Source organism: Nycticebus coucang, chromosome 13 (assembly GCF_027406575.1).
Source record: "Nycticebus coucang isolate mNycCou1 chromosome 13, mNycCou1.pri, whole genome shotgun sequence".
Classification (NCBI taxonomy): Eukaryota; Metazoa; Chordata; class Mammalia; order Primates; family Lorisidae; genus Nycticebus; species Nycticebus coucang.
This window is the reverse complement of record NC_069792.1, coordinates 85,231,133-85,252,270: the sequence shown is the minus strand read 5'-3', so window position 1 is coordinate 85,252,270 and position 21,138 is coordinate 85,231,133. Positions and strand designations below refer to the sequence as shown.

The 21,138-nt window shown below is 41.9% G+C and overlaps 1 protein-coding gene across 5 annotated transcripts in view; it reads right to left on the bottom strand.

Moving 5' to 3' along the window:
• Positions 1-325: 325 nt before the first annotated feature.
• Positions 326-21,138, bottom strand: part of FER1L6 (fer-1 like family member 6) — a 166,324-nt gene continuing 145,511 nt past the window's right edge. For all 5 annotated transcript variants that reach the window (XM_053559093.1, XM_053559094.1, XM_053559096.1 and 2 more), the window contains 2 exons: positions 4,318-4,418; positions 326-3,008 (listed from right to left, as the gene is read on the bottom strand). In XM_053559093.1, the coding sequence (XP_053415068.1) occupies positions 2,825-3,008; positions 4,318-4,418 (285 nt within the window). In that variant the 3' untranslated portion in view covers positions 326-2,824. The remainder of the gene's footprint in view (positions 3,009-4,317; positions 4,419-21,138) is intronic.

The window sequence follows — 21,138 nt, the reverse complement described above, 5'->3', positions numbered from 1 at the left end:
ATTATCTGTTGAATAAATAAGCACCAAATGGCCCCAGCTGTGAAGTGGATCTTGTAATTTCCATTTATGTATCTTAGAAGGGAAAGAACAAGAAAGGCCCAAATGTTTCCACCACTGGCAACACAGCACTGGAGATTCTGTCCTGTGAGTTGTTTGCTGTTGTTGTTGTTATTGTTTCTGGCATTAATATTGTTTTACTTTGTCTGGGGGGAAATGATCCAAATGTTGTAAAATACATCAACAAAACCACTCTGAAACAGATTTAAGTTGTAATAAAAATGCGAAGCTGTCAAACGAATATATTTAAATTAATCTTATTTAAGAACACATGTAGGGACTCATGAAACTTCTTGGGAAATTGTTTTTTGAACTGTAATATCTTTAGAACTAGGGCTCCACATTTAGGCACAGGACATTATTTTATTTCATTTTATATGCAGGGCAGGCATATGTAATACCCTATATATAGCGCACCAGACATAGCTGATTCCAGAATTATCCTTGCTTTCCACTTCTTCTCACACATTTCTTCTGATGCCATCTGATCTGAAAGTGCTTCAGATACTTCTGCTAAAAGCTTCTTAGCATGTGGATGTCTTTTGACATCAAAAGAAAGTTAACGAGCTCTCTTTAATTTAGAAGGTTTTTCGATGTTTGTTTTTATTATAAACTTGAAAACTGTGCATTGTTTTGTCAAGAATTTACCCGTCATCTTCCCATCCAGAATCCAGCAGCAAATATAATACCTTATGTGAATTTCTCCTAAATTAATACTGTTATTTTCCTTTTCAACAGAAGAGGTATATGTTGTGCTTTTTTTCCTAAAACTATTCCAAGAAGCACAGTCCTCATCAGCTATCTTTCTTGGAAGACTCATAATTTGAATATAAAACAATATTTTGGAGACCTGCTAGAATGCAAAATCCCCGGCAGTAGGGGTCATGTTTATGTCCCCACAACACATAGGAGATACTCTCAATATTTTTAAATGAACGCAGGTAAATTTATGTTTATTGATTAAGCTTCTTACGTTAAAAATAATGCCTATGTATTTTAGAAATCGGAGACATAGAAAACAAGAAAGGAAAGAAAAGATACAACTCCTGAGAGGTAATCACTAAATCGCTATTAACATTTTGGCATATTCCTCTAGACATGTTCATCTATGCACATATATACATTTTCTTTTCACAACTCATATGTCTTTTCCCTTACAACGTACTCAATGTATCATATGCATTCCATGACATCAAGTATTGTCAATTGTATCATTAATGATGCTGTGCGTTGTTGCACAGGAAGAGTGAACTATCGTTTATGTAACCAATCCCACTCAGAAACATTGCCGACGAAGTGCCTATTTTTCAATGTTTCAGGAAAATAGGGCATTTTGGTTACTTAGTGAGTGAGCACTGAGGGCCAGAATTCAGGGCACAATGCTTAAGTCTAAAATCACACAGAACATTTTTCAGTCTTTCTTTGCTGAAGCAGGAAGAATCTAAAATTACTTCTTATATAGGAGTAAACATCTTTCCCTTCCCAAGAGTTACATCCATGCAAAGCTACCAAAAAGCTACAAAATAGTAGCCTTGGGTTCAGGAAGGGAGCACCACCCAGCCCCTCAACACCACCAGATGGGCCCTGTGATAGAAAGAAGTGGCTGCCATATTTATTTGTGTTTGAGACCAAAATTCTGCATGGAAATTGAGGCCACACATTCCGGTTCCTTTGTTTTCTTCTTACATCTGAGAAAACCTACCCGTCACTTTAATTCCCTGCCTTAATAAAGTGGCAGATCAGAGGTTTTCTTTCAAGAAAAACTGACCCTAGGTGACAAGTGCATAGGATATTGTCCCTAAGATTGGTTTTGAATTAATTCATGCTTGAGATAGATAATGAAACCTGCCACAGATGGTGGTCGGCTGAAGTGTTGAATAATATCAGGAATGGCCATTCATATCATGGTCTATGGAAACGCCTGTGTATCTGGCAAGAAAAGAATTCCTACGGGTAGCATGGAGCTCCTGCTAACCGCCACCCCCCCCACCCCCCCCACACACATACACACATACACACAATTATATTGCGTATATCTTACAATAGACTGTAAAATTCCCACTTGGAAAATGCCATGGTGCATAAATCAAAACTCATTTCTCCAGCACCCATTGCTACTATTGAGCATGTCCTACAAGTATTAACTTGAACAGCAAACCAGTAACATCTTTTCTGTAGATGGGAATTTCAGTAATGAAGTATTCTAGATGATTTGTGTGACTATTTCCCCTAATGCCCTAATGGGTTTCACAGCCTGAATAAATAAATACATTCTATTAACTGTAAGGATTAAACAGGGTTAAAATATATGGAACAGATTAAATACCTAGTGATTTGCTATAATGTTTTCAGTCTATTTGCTGTTGAAAGTTTATTTAAAATAAAGTGCTTCTAATAAAATCTCAGACCCAGAAGGAAACATCTCAGAATACAACAAATTACATAAAGAAAACATTCATCTATATCAATTTGAGGTCACTGTTGATTACCCTGCACTGAAAGAGTCATTATTTCATGCTGCCCAGGGCCCAAACCAAGACTTTTGGTTAAAAGATGGAGGTGAGGGTAAGCTTAGAGAAGGAAGGTTTCTTTTCCATCTCCTCCAAGAAGAACCAGTGTGTCCTCAGACATGGGACTGGTTTCTGGGAGCTCAAGTCTGTCACCTACACACTCAGCATAGTGCCTTGCACGGTACATGTTCTCAGATGTTCTCTGGTGAGGAAGAGGAGACCAGTGTCGAGGGAGAGTCCCGGTCCCCCACGGTCCTCTATGAGCCTACCACGATCTTTCGGCTGATGGCTCCTGGCAAGGTGTAGATGAAAAGGACCAGGAAGATGATGAGAATGATCAGAATGAAAGCGATGATGATGTACTTCTTGTAATTCCTCCAGATGAGGTAGTACAGGCACTTGAAGGGGCTCACAAACCAGGAGAAGGACGTGTCTGGGCGGCTGAGAGGGGAGTGAGAGAGAATCAGGGAGGGGGTCATGTTGTCAACACCCAGATTCTCAGGAAGTACGTCTGACTCCCACTTTCCAGGGACCCACAGGGAGAGGCTGGAGAATGGGAGAAGATCGTGTTGCCTGAAGCAGAAGCAATCTAATAACTGGATGATAATAGTTTCTGCATCATTTTAAAGGTTAGTCTGTAGTAGAGCAGGATCCAGTCAGAACCCAGCTCGAGGCCCCATCACCCTCCATCTGTCCAACCATGACCAGCTCAAACATCGCCTTTTCCGGGGAGCCTGCCCCGACTGCCTCAGTCCACAGTGGTTCCCTCACTCTAAGTTCCTATCTCACTTACCCCTTGACTTATCCCCTTTTTGAAATTAGCATTTGTCATCCTCGTTCTGATAACAGTTTTATGACTTTGTGTGTTATTCTTCCCTAAATAGATGGAGAGCTCCCGGCAGGCCGAGCCTATGTCGTGTTTCTCCAAAGTGCACTTTTAGAAGATGCTTTCAATGAATAAGTCATCACCCATGAAGCTCCTAACACCATGAGAGATGAAATGTAGGTACAAGACGAGACTCCTCATCTTGCAACTCTTGGGGTCTGGAAAGGGTCAGGCCAAATACAGTTTCCAAGAGTGCTTTGTAAACGGATTTCAAATCTTTATCAGTTCATTTTTTAATTGATATGTAACTAAAGATCAAATTGAATAGAGTAATCCTTTTGTCTAGCAATTCTACATCTGGGACTTTATTTTGAAATAAAATATATAAAGAGAAAACATGTTCATCATGTTATAATAATGAAAACTATGTAGAAATAGATTATATATCCAATTATAGGATGGGAACCAAGTCAAGGATGGGCACCACGTCTGCAGAATATTCCACAGCCATTAAAAATCCTAATTCTGACAACTGTGGCAGCAAAGCAAAACATTTCAGTGAAGGCAAAAGGAAACATTAAGCCAATTTCCTATGCATGCTTAGAGAATGGGCAGGAAAAACTTGTGACATTTATATTCAATAAAAAATTAGTAAAAAAAAATACATGAAATGACTCTAGAAATGCTGAGGTGGCAGCATTACAAACACATCATTTGCCTCTCCATTTGCCAAGCACTCAGTAATGGTTTTAGAATGCTTTTCAATTGTAGGGACAAAAAGCTACAAAGCTGAGAAGGGACCAGCTGACTGTGTCCCGGCTCCTCGGTTCTCCCAGAGGGCTGCTCTAAAGACACGCCATGTGTCCCCTGGGGGCTGCAAAGCCTCTTCCCATTTCTGACCTTCCCACCCACAACTCCACTCACTTGGGCTTGGCCAGGGGCTCTGGCTCCTTCCGGGCTTTTCCAACAGGATTTTTCTCAGCTTCTTCTGCTGTAACCAGGTGGAACTCGGCTTCAACTTTGCCCTGCGTGAAGATGGGAAAGCTGCAGTTTCTAGTCACAGAGACCTGCTGGGGCAATGACGACCTTCTAGAAGAAGTGTTTACCATGTTGGAGAATGTCATGAAGTATTTGACAGAGAATTCTTCTGCTTTATTTTGAGAAATATTATTGCCTTTTTGGTCCTGGGAAAAGCCATTTTTATGAACAATAAAAGCCCTAGAATGACATTACTGTGAAGTTTTGTGGAAGGCATGGTTCCTACATAGATGCATAGGCACATGGAACTCAGTCACATCTACCATGCCTCTTATACTCATTTAGTATCTGATGAAATAATATTAATTATAGAAACAATAGCAATTAGAAAGGAGATTAATTGTTTGAGTGGCAGACCCTTTCAAATCTGCTACAGTCTTTGCTCTCTGTCACTTCTCAAGAGGAAATCGGTGGAGATGGCCAACATTTGCCAGATGGCTTTTCTGTCATCCTTTATCCCTTTTGTTGTCCTAATTGTTTTAAAATGATCCTTTTCTGGTAGCACTCCCTCCCTCCTCCTGCTTCCTCAACAAGACACAGCCTATGTGCTTTGAAAATTGGGAGACATATTCTTCTTTAGAGCACTAAGCCAAAGTTACTAGCAGGACGTACATCTTGGATCATCCAAGGAGGAGAGAAGACCCCTGAATAAAGTTGGGTAATTCTCTTGTCCACTCACTCATTCACGACTTCAGGGGATTCTCTGTATGCCAGCCACTGTTTTAGGCACTGGTAACTTAACACTGAAGAAAAATGGAATCCCTGATCTCCTGGAACTGCTGTTCTTGGCAGAGGAGACCCTCTCCCCTTTTGCCTTTTTTGGTTTTACGCATTTGGTTTAATTCAAGGGGAAAGGAGGGAGGGAGGACTCCTAGGAGTTCTAAGAATGGAGAGTCAGCATGCATCTCAGCGCATATGATCACTGTTAAAGCTCTTCCCTGGGAAGGAATTACATGTGGATGGGGCATTACTTGACTCATGAGGTTGATCTATTACCCCAGTAAAAAGGTCTAAGAGTCTGCTGAACCAGTCTTGTGTTGACTTACCCACTTACCCTAAAAAACAAAACAAAACAAAACAAGGCTTTTAAACAAACAGGCTTGGTTGCTGACAGCCATAACAAAGTAATCAAAGGAAAAATTAGAAAGAAGTAGAGTACTTGGGGTAAGGGGCAGAAGAGAGGGAGAGACATGGCTGTCTGAATTAGTTAACAAGTGCAGCGGGCTTTCCTACAGGTGAAGTCGTGAGTTTAGAATTAGATGGTCTCATTCACTCTTTGAACTAGAACCCTGGCCCAATTCAGAACAGTGTTAAATATAATCCAGAAACATTTCTTTAAAATGTATGTGTGTGTGTGTGTGTGTGTGTATATATATATGTGTGTGTGTGTGTGTGTGTATCTATATATATATATATATATCATCTCTCCTTCATGCTGAGAAATATTGGCCTAGTAGGCAATGACTTAAATGTGTAGGCACTCGACTTAAATGTGTAGGCACTCCAAAAATATTTTAAAACCCTGGGAAAGAAACAATATAAAGCCTCTCTTGATTGCCATCACTCCTCTACACATCTATCAATAGTAGAGTAATAATAAGTCTAACTGTAATTGCAATGCTTTAGCTTTACTGGTTGCTTATTCATTGCAGGTTCATTTGTTATGTCTGTCTGTTTATGTGTCTGTCTATCTATCTATCTATCTATCTATCTATCTATCTATCATAGAAACAAGCAAAGCAAGTCTTCTTTTTATAGATCAAAAAATAAAGCCTTAAGAGTCAAATATGTTTTTAAGGTCACATCGGCAATAAGACAACGGACTGGAATTTGGACCCAGGACTTTATGATACCCAAGGACATTCTCTTTCCCTTGTAGCAGGCTGCCTCCCAACTTACCCATCCATCGGCCAGATAATGGGACTAGAACCTCTACGAGGCCCTTCCCAAATCTAACATGAGGTGATTCCATGACTGTCTTCATAATCACCACCTAAAAACACTTGTCTTTTCAGGTCACAGTTTCCTCATTTGTCAAATATCCAGATACTCTCTAGAGCTTTCTGGTTCTAACTTCTGTGATTTATGAAAGGAAGAGTTAACGACCTTGAAAGACTTGATGTCTGGAAGAAACCCAAGAAACTCCTCCAAAAGTCATGGCAGATGATTTTCCAATATGTAAAAAAAGGGCTTGTTGCTCGAGATCTTTCACAGGTGATATAAGTTCCACTGAACAGTGTATTATACCCTAGGAGCTTTATCCAACTCCAGTAATTTGAAGGACAGTCAGCTTAATAGGCGTTAACCAATTGCTAAGCTCCAGAATGCTTGGAAAAGAGGATGGGAATCAACAGAGAACAAGTTAGAATGGGGGCAAGAGGACCACAGCTGCCCCTTCTTCTCTACTGCCTTACGACAGGTCAGCCAGAGCACTTTACCACCTGCACAGTGCCTCTCACACGCATTAGTCCATGTAAACCATTTGACAGCGCGGCAAAGAAGATAGCATTTTTATTCCCTCATTTTATAGCCATAGAAATCAAGGCTTGTTGACGTTTGCTAACTGGTGCTACAAAACCAGGACTTGCACCCAGGTCCTCTGAAACCACATCTCATTCCTTTGTTTTTATGCATCCAATGGCCCCTTGTTGTTGAAGAAAAAAGGTAGGCTATTTTTCTAATGACGAATAAATGTGTCTTTTCTGAAATGTTCAAGGGAACCCGATAATCGTTGCTATTGCTCATCCATTAATGTATTGCTTTTGACCTTCATCTATGGGCTGGCCTTGGATAGCGTAAGGAATGTACATATATGTGATGTGTGTGACATATATGTCATATTATAGTAGAGCATTGCAAATAGCGGAGGGAACAGGACATGGTGCAGACAGATCTACATTTGAAACGCGGCTGTACATTTTACTAGCTGTGTGACCTTGGGTAAGTTCCTTGCCCTCTTTAAGTTTCATTGCACTGGGGATGTTAACAGTGTGTATTCCATAAGATTTCTTTAAAAAATAAATGAAATAACACATAGGCAATGCTTAGCCTAGTTGCCTGGTAAGCAGAAAGCCCTTACAAGATGATAATTGTTACCTATATCGCTATTTCATCAACAGAAATACATACTTCAATGAAAAGCAACATCTGCCCAGAGAAGTCCCACAGACCCAGACTCTTACAGGGGAAAATATGCAAAGAAAAGGGAGGCAGAGTTTATTAAATTCATATTGCCCTAGGCATAGGAAGGAGCTGTTATTATTATGAGGAGTCTTGCTCCAGCATCCCCCCTGCTTGAATGGTCAGAATGCATGTGTCAGGCATGGGGAGGGGGCCACATGGGGACGGCATTTATGGACACACTCTGATTATACGCTGCTGCCCCCTGCATATCTCTCTCCGCACAGGTTTCTTGTCCTAGTTCAATCGTCAGCATTCAGCTTGGCACCAAGGAGAAGTCTGAAGCTAATAAGGTCTCCCAAATGTAATTTAAAATCAGAGCTTGAAAAAAATGGACAGTTTGAGAAACTATTAATCTAATGATATCTGTGGATGGGAGAAAATGATCAGTAAAGGTCTTTGGAAAGACTCTGATCTGTTGTACCCAGTCTGTTATTTATGGGTTTCAAACTTCACCGTGCGTAGACAGCGGATGTCTGGGGAGGCTGAGAAGTGATTGGGTTCAGAACCATACTCCTTCTTTTAATTATTGCTTATTAAAACACAGCCCTCACTGGTATTAGATGAGGATTCTCACACAATAAAGGCAGAAAGTAGGCTGGCAAAATCCTTCAGGAAAAGGATTGTATATACACACACATACATACACATCATCTTATATAGATATACGCTGAACCTAGGAATTCCATTTCTGGGTAGCTGCATTAAGGAAATTATTCAAAACTCAGAAAAAGCTTTCTGAACAAAGCACAACCATTATTCTTTTGAGTTGTCCTATAATATGCCTTAGTGAGCTGGCCCAGACCAGATTCATCTTGGATTTTGTCTGCCCTAGGCTCATGGTCAGCCCTCTCTCCAGAGATCCCAGGTATTTAGAAACCAGGACCCAGGTGCCAGGAGTCTTCTTTGCTACTGAGTGATTTGATGTTTAGGTCCTTTTCTGGACAGAACTAGACAATATCCATCTTTTTAAGAATATGGGTATCTAGTGATATAAAAACAAAAGCAAGAAAAAAATCTCATTTGCCATCATTTGATGTGACTTCTACATCAACTCTTGATTCTAAAATTTCATAATTAAGGGACACAATTAAGTATGTACTCTGTCTTTTGGGAGGGTGGGAAGGAGAGTAGCTATAATTTATTTCCAGTTGATGAGGGAAAGCTATTCTTAGCAGATAAATGCTGACTAATGAATGGAGAAAATATGATAGATAGACAGATAGAAGAAAAGAAGGAAGGATGGGTTAGAAAAAAATCATTTTATAACACCAGTGAAACAACTGAATTAATCAAGATCACCAGTGGTTGCTGAAACCGTTAGGTGACAGCTAGTGGCAGGATAGGCATTCCCCACACCAACATGTTAGCCACCAGTTACCTGCTAATTGCCAAGGGAAACATGTATTTTCACTATGCAGAGAGCTTGTATTGATCAACATAACCAGGGGAGCCAACACGGCACCCCTAACAGTGAGACCACCTGACTACCTCCAGGCATAATTCCCTGTGGAGTAAATAAAAGCATTCTTCCCAAAAACATTTAACTGGAACCTGATGAAGCCGCTGTACCTAACTTCCAGTTCATGAGAAATATAGGGGACAGAGAATAAGATCAGCCACGTCCTAAGTAAGCAACCATATAAGTCAGACCTAGTCTTATCAAACAGTTAATGTCATAGGGGGAAAAAAAGCCAGAGTCCTTAAAACGAAACAGACCAAAAAGATATAATAACCAAACACAAGACGTGAACCATGATGGAATCGTATCTTTAAAAAGAAATGGCTGTGAAAGACAAGTTGGGAGCCACCTGGTATCCTTTGTAGGAACGGAGACATAGATATAGTTTATGAATCAGATTATATTAAGCAATCATTATTAACTTTTTTATATTTGATGGTGCATTGTGGTTATGTAGGAGAATGTTCAGATTCTTAGGAGATGCCTGCTGAAGGATTTAGGGGTAAAGTTGCCAGGATGTCTACAGCGTATTCTTAAATGGTTTGGTGAAAAAAATATACACCACATACTCTCATCAATATACTCAAACATATAGGCTAAATATGGCAAAATATTAGCAATATTGAATCCAGGTGGTAGATCGTCCCATTCTTTCAACTTTTCTGTGTGTTTGAATTTTCTAAATCAATAAAGAAGGAAAAGCTCAGTGATTACACTGTGGCACTTCTATTCTGAGACCACAAAGAGTTACTAAGATTGAGAATATAATGTAGGGGGATGCTTATTATAATGCTGAGTAAAACAAAATGAAGAAGACGCTCTTTTAAATATGGAATGATTACTATGTGAAGGTAACTGAAATTTACATGTAGAGAAAATATCAAACCATTAGCAACAGTTTTCTTTAAATGGTTGGTTTATCTATCAATCAATCAATCATCCATGAGTGCTATATTTTCCTTTCTACCTTTTTGTGCCTTTTAAATTTCTTATAAATGTATATTACACACTCTATCTTAAAAATAACCCTCAAACCAAACTATCTCTCTCCTCTGCTCCTAGAGAATGGTATTTTGCTACATATTATTTAAATGGTATGTGTCTAAGTTGTGAACTTCCAGATGCTGGGAATTTGTCTCATTCACTGTTGAACCCTTAGCACCCAGCACATGTGTGTGTGTGTGTGTGTGGCCATAGTAAATACTGTTTTTTTCACACTAAACTGTAAACACAGAAAACCCCCTTTTAATTTTAGTCCTGTGACTAATTTGGGCTATCTGTAGATTTATAAGATTGGCCTGTAAAAAAAAAAAGAATTCCTGATCTCTGTCTTTTTAAAGCAGTGATTTCTTTGAAGTTTGCTTTCAGTGGGGTTAATTGGAACAAGACACATGAAATGTGTCCTGCCGTGTCTCGGGATGAAGAACATGTTCCACAGACATGTCCTTTCCTTCTCCTGAGGGTCCCCCTTCCTCAGCTATCCCCCCCCCCGCCCCAGTTGTTTGTCACTTGCTGTGAGGACAGCCACATTCCACACTAGGAGCTGTGTGATCCAAATGTCTAAATGACACCACCTGCGGGTACTGATAAGCAGTTCTAAAAATAAATCTGGCAGGTGGCAGTGATGGTAAACAAACCTTCTCTTGCCTGCCAGACACTGGAGCAAGAGGGCAGTGACTTCTGAACACTGGCTTCATAGAGCAGGAGAGTCCCTGCAGGGCTGGAATTAGAGCCAGTCTGTGCTGGAAACTGGGTGGTGGGAACAGGAAGTGCCCCCGGGAGCAGCCCGGGTTTTCCATTACATCACTTTACTCTGGGGTCGCCTAACTTGCTACTGCACTAGAAGGAATTTATTGGAGGTTCAGCTCCCTCAACATGCTCATTGGTTACTTTAAAGGAATGGGGATAGGGACGCCTCACATATGCCCCTGCAATTCAATGCAGGGCTGTCCCGATGAGGTTGCATGCTGAGGTCAGCCGTGGGGTACCTATATGGGTGAGGATGAGGCCAACTCTTACCTGTAAGGGCAAATACAAATTAAAGATAAGAGGCCTAATTCTTCCCATGGAAAATAAGGAAAGTGATTTCCCTCTCTTTTTCTTAGACCACTTACTTTAGAAAAGTTGTAATTACAAGTTCCTTCTCTCTCTTTGAAATGTAGATGAGTCCTTTTGAAAGCTAAATGGAATTTTTGCCTTTAACACCCAGTAGGGAAGGTCTTTTTCAAAGACCTGGGAAGCTTCTCTTTGAAATGTAAACATCCAGAGAGTCAGAGCATCCTAACTCACAGTTTCTGAGGCAGGGTAGGAGCCTAGCTTGGAGCCTAACTTTCTCCAAGTTGCAAAATAAATAATAACTTGTCAACTTGGAGACATAAAGACTTGAGAAGTTCTTTTTTCTTTTAGGTAAAGCTAATTAGGTAATACAGATGGTTACCCCCATTATCAGGTGAATCAGGTGAATCTAGGATAAGCTGTATGTTGCAAATGGTGATGCAAAGTCCTTTTACTTGAGGACTAGATGTTTATCTTGCAAAGATATAACAGGGAATAGCTGCTTGGCTATATGAAATGGTGAAATTTCTTTCTGTCTTTGCAATCTCTTGGAGGGCTGCTTGCAATACACATCACATTCTGGTTAATGATTACTCAATAGAAAACCTTTTTATTTTTTCTCTACCACCTTTGTGGAGAGGTTTTCTGAATTGGGAAAAATTTTTGTTCTAAATTATACAAGGGCTGTCCAGAGGGTATCCATCCATGTAATGTGAAAAATGGTACTGACAATGACTGGACACTTTCCAGACAGCCCTTATATTTCCCCACATGCGAGATGTCACCTCAAATTTTACTTCCGTGGTTAAGATTACTGAGGACCCAAGGACCAAGTTGGGTGTCCCTTCTATTTCCATGACTTTCTGCCAGAAAAAGAAGTATTGCACGGTGGTTAAAACGAAGAACTGTAGAGGCATATTGCTTGGGTTTAAATCTCATCCTCCCCTGCCTAGCTGTGTGGCATGAGGCAACTTACCGCTCTGTGCCTCAGTTTCCTCATCTATAAAATGAGGATTGAGAATATATACATATCTCATGGGAGCTTAGCAGATAAATGAGTCAATATACATTAAATGTTTGGGGCTGCAGAAATCAACAAAGACCACCCAAGAGAGAACAAACAGAGGCTATGTATTCCCAGGTCATTGGAGTAAAAGAGTCAGCTACCATCACTTGAGTTTGGCAGAGACTCAACAACAGGTGGGTGGATGGGAATCTTTGTCATGAAAGAAGAGAAGGCTTCAGGTGTGTTTTGGTTGAAAGACGCTGGCAGGGGGATACTGCAAGCAAGCTAACTATGGCATGTCACGTGTGATTAGTTAGGCGAGCAATCTGGAAGCAGAGCTGCAAGCAGGAAAGCTAGCAGTCAGTGACCAAGTCCTGTCCATTGGAGTGGATTGCTGCAGAGGCTGTGTTTGCAGTGATCAGAGCTCTGTGCGGTCTGACCATGGCCAGTTGGCGCATTCCTCTTTCAGAACTGGTATTGGCAACCAGTTCATATAGGCACACTTGCTATTTCCACAGTCAGAGCGTTCTCCACTCTGCCAGCTGGTGATTGCTGATTGCTCCTCTTGTCTGTCTTCCCTGCAAGACAGCAAGCTCCAGGGGCAGGGCCACATCCTATTCACCTCTCTCTTTGGGATGCCTCTAACAGAGCCCCACCCAGAGGATGCTGGACAAGTGGATAGCTGAAACAATAACGTGATAACCTGTCCTCAGAAGAGGAAACTCGACATTGAATAAAACAAAGAAATTTCATTGCAAACTTCATACTTACTAAAGAAAGAGCCTTTAAAACAATCTCCTGTTAAAGTCCTTCTTCACCTTAGCCAATTCTTCAGGAGAATCATGTCGGGAGGGGTCCAAAGTATGTTGTGAGAGGTTCTATTCTTTCCCCTGACCTTTCTGTAATATCTACCAACAGCTTAATCCCTAGGGATTAGATGTTATTTATTGATGAAAATGTTTAGGTGTTTCAGGTTTGAGGGATTTCCTCATCTTGGGGCAGCAGAAAGAGGTGGGAAAAGAGATTGGCGAAAACAATTTCTTGCTAAGTCACAGCTAAGTTCTGACATTCACTGAGCCCCTAGGAGGTTCCAGGAACACAGATTCTGCCTCATTTCAGTGTCACAACAGCTCCACGGGATACAAACTTACATTTTCCCTATTTTTACAGGTAAGGAACTGAGGCTTAGGGAGGCGAAGTTGCCCAAGGTCATGCAACTGCTAAATAAAGAATGCAACCAGGCATTAAGCCCAAGTTGGCCTTGAACCCACTGCCAATCTGTTGCCCTGGGGCCATTCCAGAATGCCACCTACCTGTTTCACTATTACTAATCATAGTCCCTAAAGTAATTCAGAAAGCTTTTGATACTTTTAACTTCTGTGCATTTTTTTGATGCACAAAATTTTTCTATAGGATCTTAAGTTAGTCAACATGTGTGATGACTAACAAGACAGACAAGAGGAGCTCCTCTCTTATGGTAGGAACGTAAGAGGTTTCCTGGCTTGGGTGATCCTGCTAGCTCTCCCTCATGACGTCCAAGGCAGAAGAATCTCCAAATGGACTGTTCAAAGCTCAAGAGCAGAAAAGCTCTGCAGTCAAACCAGAAAGTACATTTCCCACATAAATGCCTCCCTTAAGGCCCAGCCATCTCAAAACTATTAGGCAAATGAATTCAGATCACTACCCTATCCTAACATAGCCAGGCTCTGGCCATGCAGGGACAGTGAGGTGAGCAGAGAGAGAAGGGATTGACCGTGGAAATGACCAGACTCTGGTACCTAGCAGGTAGGGTGCAGATTCCAGGCTCAGATGCTTCTGTGGATCTGGGAAAACAGACTGCCACGGCCCCAATGTCCCTTCATCCATTCATCACAGTGTCCCCAAACTACCTGTCTCTATTGATCCTCCTGCCATTAAAAGTTATCTTCTGTCTGTTTCTGTAGGATATTGCTCTCTAGCTTCTAAGCGGACACTGAGATAATCATATAAGTCAATGTGTGCTGATGGGTTCCTTTTCAAAGAACGTCTGCTGAGCACTTCCTGTGTGCTCAGTACTCTGAGTAAACAGAAGGAACCCTTATACTCTCCTATGGTGGAGTCCGTGTCCTTGACTATTCCTGAATTCATTGATTCATTCAATAAATATTTATGAGTATCTACTGTGTGCCAGGCATCATGTTAGACACTGAAAATTCTGAGAAGGGCAAGAAAAGAAAACATGCTTTCTGGACTCAGGATGCCCCCAGCAGAAGAACAGTGAAGTCCATGTCCAAGTTAACATCAGTGTCACAAGGGCTATGGAAGCTTAATGAGGGCAAACCCTTCAGGGTGAAGGAATTGCAGAAGCCTTCTTGGAGTGGGTGACTGTTGGAAAGAAGTCTCAAAATACTTAAGGACTAGGAGTTTTCACAAGGGGGAAGGGACCTAGAGGATTCCAGGCAAAAGGACTGGTCCACAGACAGGTTGGGTACAGGAAGGAGCGGGAAGAGGCCAAGGGACAACAGACAACAGGGGCTCAAGATGGGTGAGGGACAGTAGTGAGAGGGGAAATAAATTGTGGAGAATTCTGGAGAGTCCACACATGCTCTCTTCACACCCTCACTTCCCATTCACTCTTCAGTCCACACCAATCTGTCCATTCCACCAACACTGCTTTATAAAGATTGAGATATAATTCACACACCATAAAGTTCACCCTTTTAAAGTGCAAAATTACATGGCTTTTAGTGTATTCACAAAGTTGTGCAGCCATCGCCATGATTTAATTTCAGAACTTTTTTTAGTCAGGGAGTCACAGGGAGCAGTGACTCTCCATCGCCTCCCTGCAGCCCCTGGCCAGATCTACTTTCTATGGATCTGCCTGTTCTGGACATTTCATGTAAGTGAAATCAGACAGCATGTAGTCTTCAGCTTCTAGCTTCTTGTACTTGACCAATGTTCTCCAGGCTTGTCCACGCTGGAGCACCTGTCAGTATGTCATTCCTTCTTGTGGCTGACTAATACTCCAGGATACGAACAGACTATATTATTCTATCCATTCGTCAGAGTATGGACATTTGAATATCTCTGCATGGTGGGGCCATTATGAACAATGCTGCTAAGGACATTCACAACACTGGTTGTTTTACAAGTTGCCAGGAACCTTCAGCCCCTAACTCCAATGGGCGTGTCTCTGCTGTGTCCTCTATAACCTGACCCCATGACCAACTGCCTTTCTTGAAAGAGTCTCCTATCTGAGATTCTGTTTCTGTATAGTTTTACCTGTTAACATCTTTCCCCTCATCTCTGTCTGTTAGGTCCCCTCTCCCTCCCCCCGATTCCCTGCAGGAAGCCACACAATAGCTTAAGAGTAAAATCCAAACACGTTTGGGTGGTCTGGTCCTGGTGTCCTCGCCATGTCACCACAACAACCCAGGACTCCCCCATCACACTCCAGCTATGAGAGGCTTTTGTCTGTATGTATGTTAGTTTTTCCAAAGCACTAATCTTATCCTTAGCCCAGGGCCCTTCCCTACAGTATTTGCTCTGCTCGTCCTCCTGTTTCTCCTAAAGGCTCACTACATTCCTTCTTCAGGTTTCAACTGAGTTTCACAGCCACAGAAAGGTCTTCCTTGTCCCCAAATCGCATGGAATTTCTGCTTTGAATATGCTTTAATTCAGCACTTAGTTGCCTGCCTCAGCTCTCATTCTAAGTAACTGCTTTCTTGCTGTGTGTGGGAGCAGGTCTCTGAAACTTTGCATGTGTCTGCCTGTCTGTCTTTGACTTGAGACTCCATGATGGCAGGGACCTTGTCTGTATTACTTATATTTTATTTCCAGGGGGTAGTCATTTAATAGATGCCCAGTAAATATTTCTTGGATGAAATGGAGAAATAAATCAATGGCATGGAAAATTAAGAGTCAACTAGGGTCAAATGAAATAACAGAGGGGGTCTGTTCACATTTGGTAAAAGCTAAAGAGATAAAAAATGTAATAGATGACTTATAATATATGATCATGCATCTGTAATTACTATTTACTAATTTACAGAAACCAGAATTATGTCAAAAGATAAGAATTTAGATTTCTGAATTTGGCAATCCCCATATCCCCACCTCGTACTACATTCTGGAGTGTCTGATCAGCAGTAGCCCTTCCCCAGGGCTACTTTGTACCTTCACCCTGTGCCCATCAGGTTCCTCACTTGGATTAGGCACCTGCCTTCTTCTTCATCTAGAAAAAATTGTCCTTTGTTCTTGAAAAACTTATGCATGCTCTGCCCTGCTTGGCCCTTCAGGTCCCTTAGGGGCAATTGGATCCTTCCCTACATTTTACATTTTTGGTTATTTTGAGTAGTGACTGGGTTGTTGAGACATTTGCCCTCTCACTGGACTTGGAGCTGGTTATAAAGGCCATAATTCATTCATCTCTGATTTCATTCATTAGTCCAACAAATACTGATCAAGTATCTATCATGTACTGAGCCCTGAAGCTTGGAGCCAAGTTCAGAGGCTCCCAGGTAGTAAATCCTTAGTGAGTACTTGAGGGGAACTGAACTGAAAGGCTGGGCCCAGCTGCAGCCTCAGTGTCTTCACCAATATCACCAATCAAGGGGATCAAATTGAGAATGGAGGGAAGAGAAAAACTCCTAGAAAACATAAGAAAACTAGAAGTCATGGGTTCAGATGAGCAGCTGCTATTTACCCAGTGAGGTATAAAGGGAACCTATGTCTCACACCCACTGGACCCTGAGAACAGATATATATATATAGACATATAATATCAGAAAGAGAGAGAGAGAGAGAGACAGAAAGAGAGAGAGAGAGATTTCTATGCAGACCTGCCCTGGATATGTTTTTGTCACAAGGCATAAGAAGCAGAAGGAAGAATGCACCTACCCCACCAGAGAAAAGAGCCCATCTGTGCAGTGTCAGGGCCTTTTCTCATCCTCACTGGTCACACAGGCCACCCCTCCTTCCTTACAGAGGGTCAATGAGGGCACTGAAAGAAAGGGAAGAAGAAACTTTCTTCCTAATACTTGTAAAAGGTCAGAAATTCCTACAACTCATGCAACACAGCATGGACCAAGCTAGCAATACAGAAAAGGAGGGGTAGATTCCCCTTCCTGCTGCAATCCTCTCAAGGAAGTTGTAAAAGGATGGATCACTTTTTAAATCAAGTCTCACAGGGGTGGAGGCAAGATGGCTGACTGAAGCCAGCTTTCCACAGAGTGTCCCATCCAGAAGGAGAATTAAAGGACATAAGTTTAGCAAGTAACCTGGTGGATTAGAGCTGAGCCAAGAGAGAAGGTTGACAAACGCACATCAACCCTGCTGAGGCAAGCTGCAACCCCAAGGATACAAACAAAAGGTACAAAATCTATCGCTAAGTGGAAGGGAGTCCCCTCCCCCATGAGAACGGCTTGCAGTACTCCTCAAAAGTCCCCCCATTATATCCCATGGGAGAGATCCTCAAAAAACTGGACCTACTTCCCCTACTAGGGTGCCATGGAGCTCTCCTGTCAGGCATAAAACTGTATAAACCTATATATATTCTCTACCTGCAATTCCCAGCACTCCCCTCCACTCTCATTCTGAGGTCTGGAAGCCTATTCCCCAGGAATCCAGATTCTTGGGTGTTTTCTCGAGAGAAGTGGACAGGATATGGACTGCTGCTGGTCAGTGCTGATTCTGTGGCATGGGAGTAGGGAGAGGATGGTCAGCTGAGGGGGAACCATACAGGAGTGGCGGTGTCCTGAGGCACAGAGCAGCAGCCACAGCAGCAACAATAGGGCTCACCCCTGGATATTCTGGAGTCACAACCCCTGTCTTGCTGGACAACCAGAGGAGGGTGGGCATCTTATCTGGTGGCAGCCACTGGTGGAACAGATCTGGGATGGATATGCAGGCCCTGTGAGTAAAGGGTTTGTCTGAGGCGATACCAGCCTAGGCAGAGCACAGGGACTAGAATACGCATGGGGAGAGCCAGCAGATTCCCAGGGAGGGGCTGACCCAGAGGACTACTTTACTGAGCCTAAGATGCACCTGGCCCTCAGGGGATCATTAGCCAAGACAAAGGAGGGCAGGCAGAGGCTGGAACTAACAGCTAACCACGCCGCTCTAATACACACTGCAGCCAAGACTGGGCAGCAGCACAAACCGGGCCTAAGTCACAATTTCTGTGAACTCAAACACCGTCTGATCTCCAGGGGAATATAGCTGGCACAGAAACAAATTCTGGGAAGTTGTTCTGTTCTGTTAGTAACATCAATCGGGGGCAGGGCTGGAACTGAGTGAACAGCCCCAGCCTCCATTAAGCACCTGAGGTTGTCAGGCCTCACCTCCCCCTGCCAGATAGTGGCAGAGAGTAGCAGCCTGGCTGAGTAGACATAGATCTCCCTGTGATTCAAACAGGTGCAAACCCCTGGAGTATCTGCTCATTGGAGGCAACTGGGTCATAGCCCTGCGGGGCTATCAGTGACTGGGTGTGACAGAGGTGCAAGGTGGGGAAGGAGGTATCAACCTTCCTAGACTAATCTATTTGCTGGGTGGGTCCTCCTGACCTCATGGAGCAACAGAGCGAGTCAAATTTGAGTTGTCAGCAGACCCCTATGATCTAGTTGCCAGAGACCTTTTGAACTCTCCCACCTGAGACAGGTGCTGACTGAGACAATTGATTTGGACCTCTTGAATGGGGTCAATCACCCAAGGACTATCCAAGTATTACCCTGGGTGTGTGGTAGTACTATCCAAGTATTACCCTGGAAAGATTTGATTTTCCTTTTCTAATTATTGCCTGTGGGGGTGGGGTGGAGTGACATAATGGATGATATTTCTCCACAGCTGAGACTTCAACCCAGAGTAATTGATTCACTAGGGTAGGACAGAAACAAGCATAAAACAAGACAGAGCCACTTAGTACCACTACACCAAGCAGGTCCCCAGTTTCTCAGGCCATAGCACTGTACAGGTCCTTGGCAAAGCTCCAGGGGAAAAGGTACAGAAACCAGTCCCAGCTTTTGGGCAAAGGAGTGGTTAATCACTATTCCTGGAGCCCCCAATCCAATTTCTATATCTGCTCATCTAGTCAAATGGTGTAAAATAATCATGGGGCAGAATCAGCAGAAAAACTCTGGTAACATGAATAACCAGAGTAGATCAACACCCACCCCTCACCAGGAAAGATATGGCAGACCCAACTGAAGATCCCATTCATAAAGAGATGGCCAAGATGTCAGAGATTGAATTCAGAATTTGGATTGCAAATAAGATTAATAGAATGGAGGAAAAGTTGGAACTAGAAATTCCAAAAGCAATTCAAAAGTTGTCTCAAGAATTCAATGAATTTAAAGACAAAATCACCAAAGATTTTGACACATTGAGACAAGAAGTTGCAGCTCTCAAAGATCTGAAAAATACAGATAGAATCCCTCAGTAACAGAGTGGAACAAGCAGAAAAAAGAATTTCTGACATTGAAGACAAGGCTTTTGAATGCTCCCAAACTCTCAAAGAGGAAGAGAAATGGAGAGCAAAAACTCATCATTCTCTCAGAGAGCTCTGGGATAATTCAAAGAAAGCCAATATTCGCCTCATAGGAATCCCTGAAAGCAATGAAGTGGCTTCGCAAGGCACAAGAGGCTCTTCTCCATGAAATTATGAAAGAGAATTTTCCAGACATGCCAAGAGATTCTGAAATTTAGATAGCAGACAGTTTCAGAACTCCAGCATGACTCACCCAAATAAGACATCCCCCGGCACATCATAATTAACTTCGCTAAAGTTAATATGAAGGAGAAAATTCTGAAAGCAGCCAGATGTAAGAAAACCATAACCTACAAAGGGAAAAATATAAGAATGACTGCAGATCTCTCTGCTGAAAACTTTCAAGCCAGAAGAGGGTGGTCATCGACTTTTAAGCTCCTAAAACAAAATAAATTTCAAGCCAGGATCCTGTATCCAGCTAAACTGAGTTTCATTTATGATGAAGAAATTAAATACTTTAATGACATTCATATATTGAAGAAATTTGCCATAACCAAACCAGTTCTCCAGGATATTCTCAGACCTATCCTCCATAATGACCAGCACAATCTTCTACCACAAAAGTAAACTCACTCAGAAACTTTTGAACAAATTCCAACTTCCACAGTGGCAAAAGGATTAAAAATGTCCACTAGACTTTCAAAAAACTTGATACGCAAAATTCTACCAGGCTTATCAATATTCTCCAATAATGTCAATGGCTTAAATTGTACTCTAAAGAGGCACAGGGCTGACTGGATACAAAAACTCAGGCCAGGTAGCTGCTGCGTACAAGAATCTCATCTTACCTTAAAAGATAAATATAGACTCAGGGTGAAGGGATGGTCATCTATATTTCAGGCAAATGGAAATCAGGAAAAAAGCAGGTGTTGCAATTCTATTTGCAGATACAATAGGTTTGAAACCAACAAAAGTAAGGAAGGATAAGAATGGTCACTTCATATATGTTAAGGGTAATACTCAATATGATGAGATTTCAATTATTAATATTTATGCACCCAACCAGAATGCACCTCAATTTATAAGAGAAACTCTAAGAGACTTGAGCAACTTGATTTCCTCCAGCTCCATAATAGTCGGAGATTTGAACATTACTTTGGCAGAGTTGGATAGATCCTCCAATAAGAAGCTGAGCAAAGAAATTTTAGATTTAAACCTAAACATCCAACATTTGGATTTAGCAGACATCCACAGAACATTTCATCCCAACAAAACTGAATACACATAATTCTCATCAGCCCACGGAACATATTCCAAAATCGATCACATCTTCGGTCACAAGTCTAACCTCAATAAATTTAAAGAATAGAAATTATTCCTTGCATCTACTCGGACCACCATGGAATAAAACTTGAACTCAGTAACAACAGGAATCTGCATACTCATACAAAAACATGGAAGTTAAATAACCTTATGCTGAATGATAGTTGGGTCATAGATGAGATTAAGAAGGAAACTGCCAAATTTTTGGAACAAAACGAC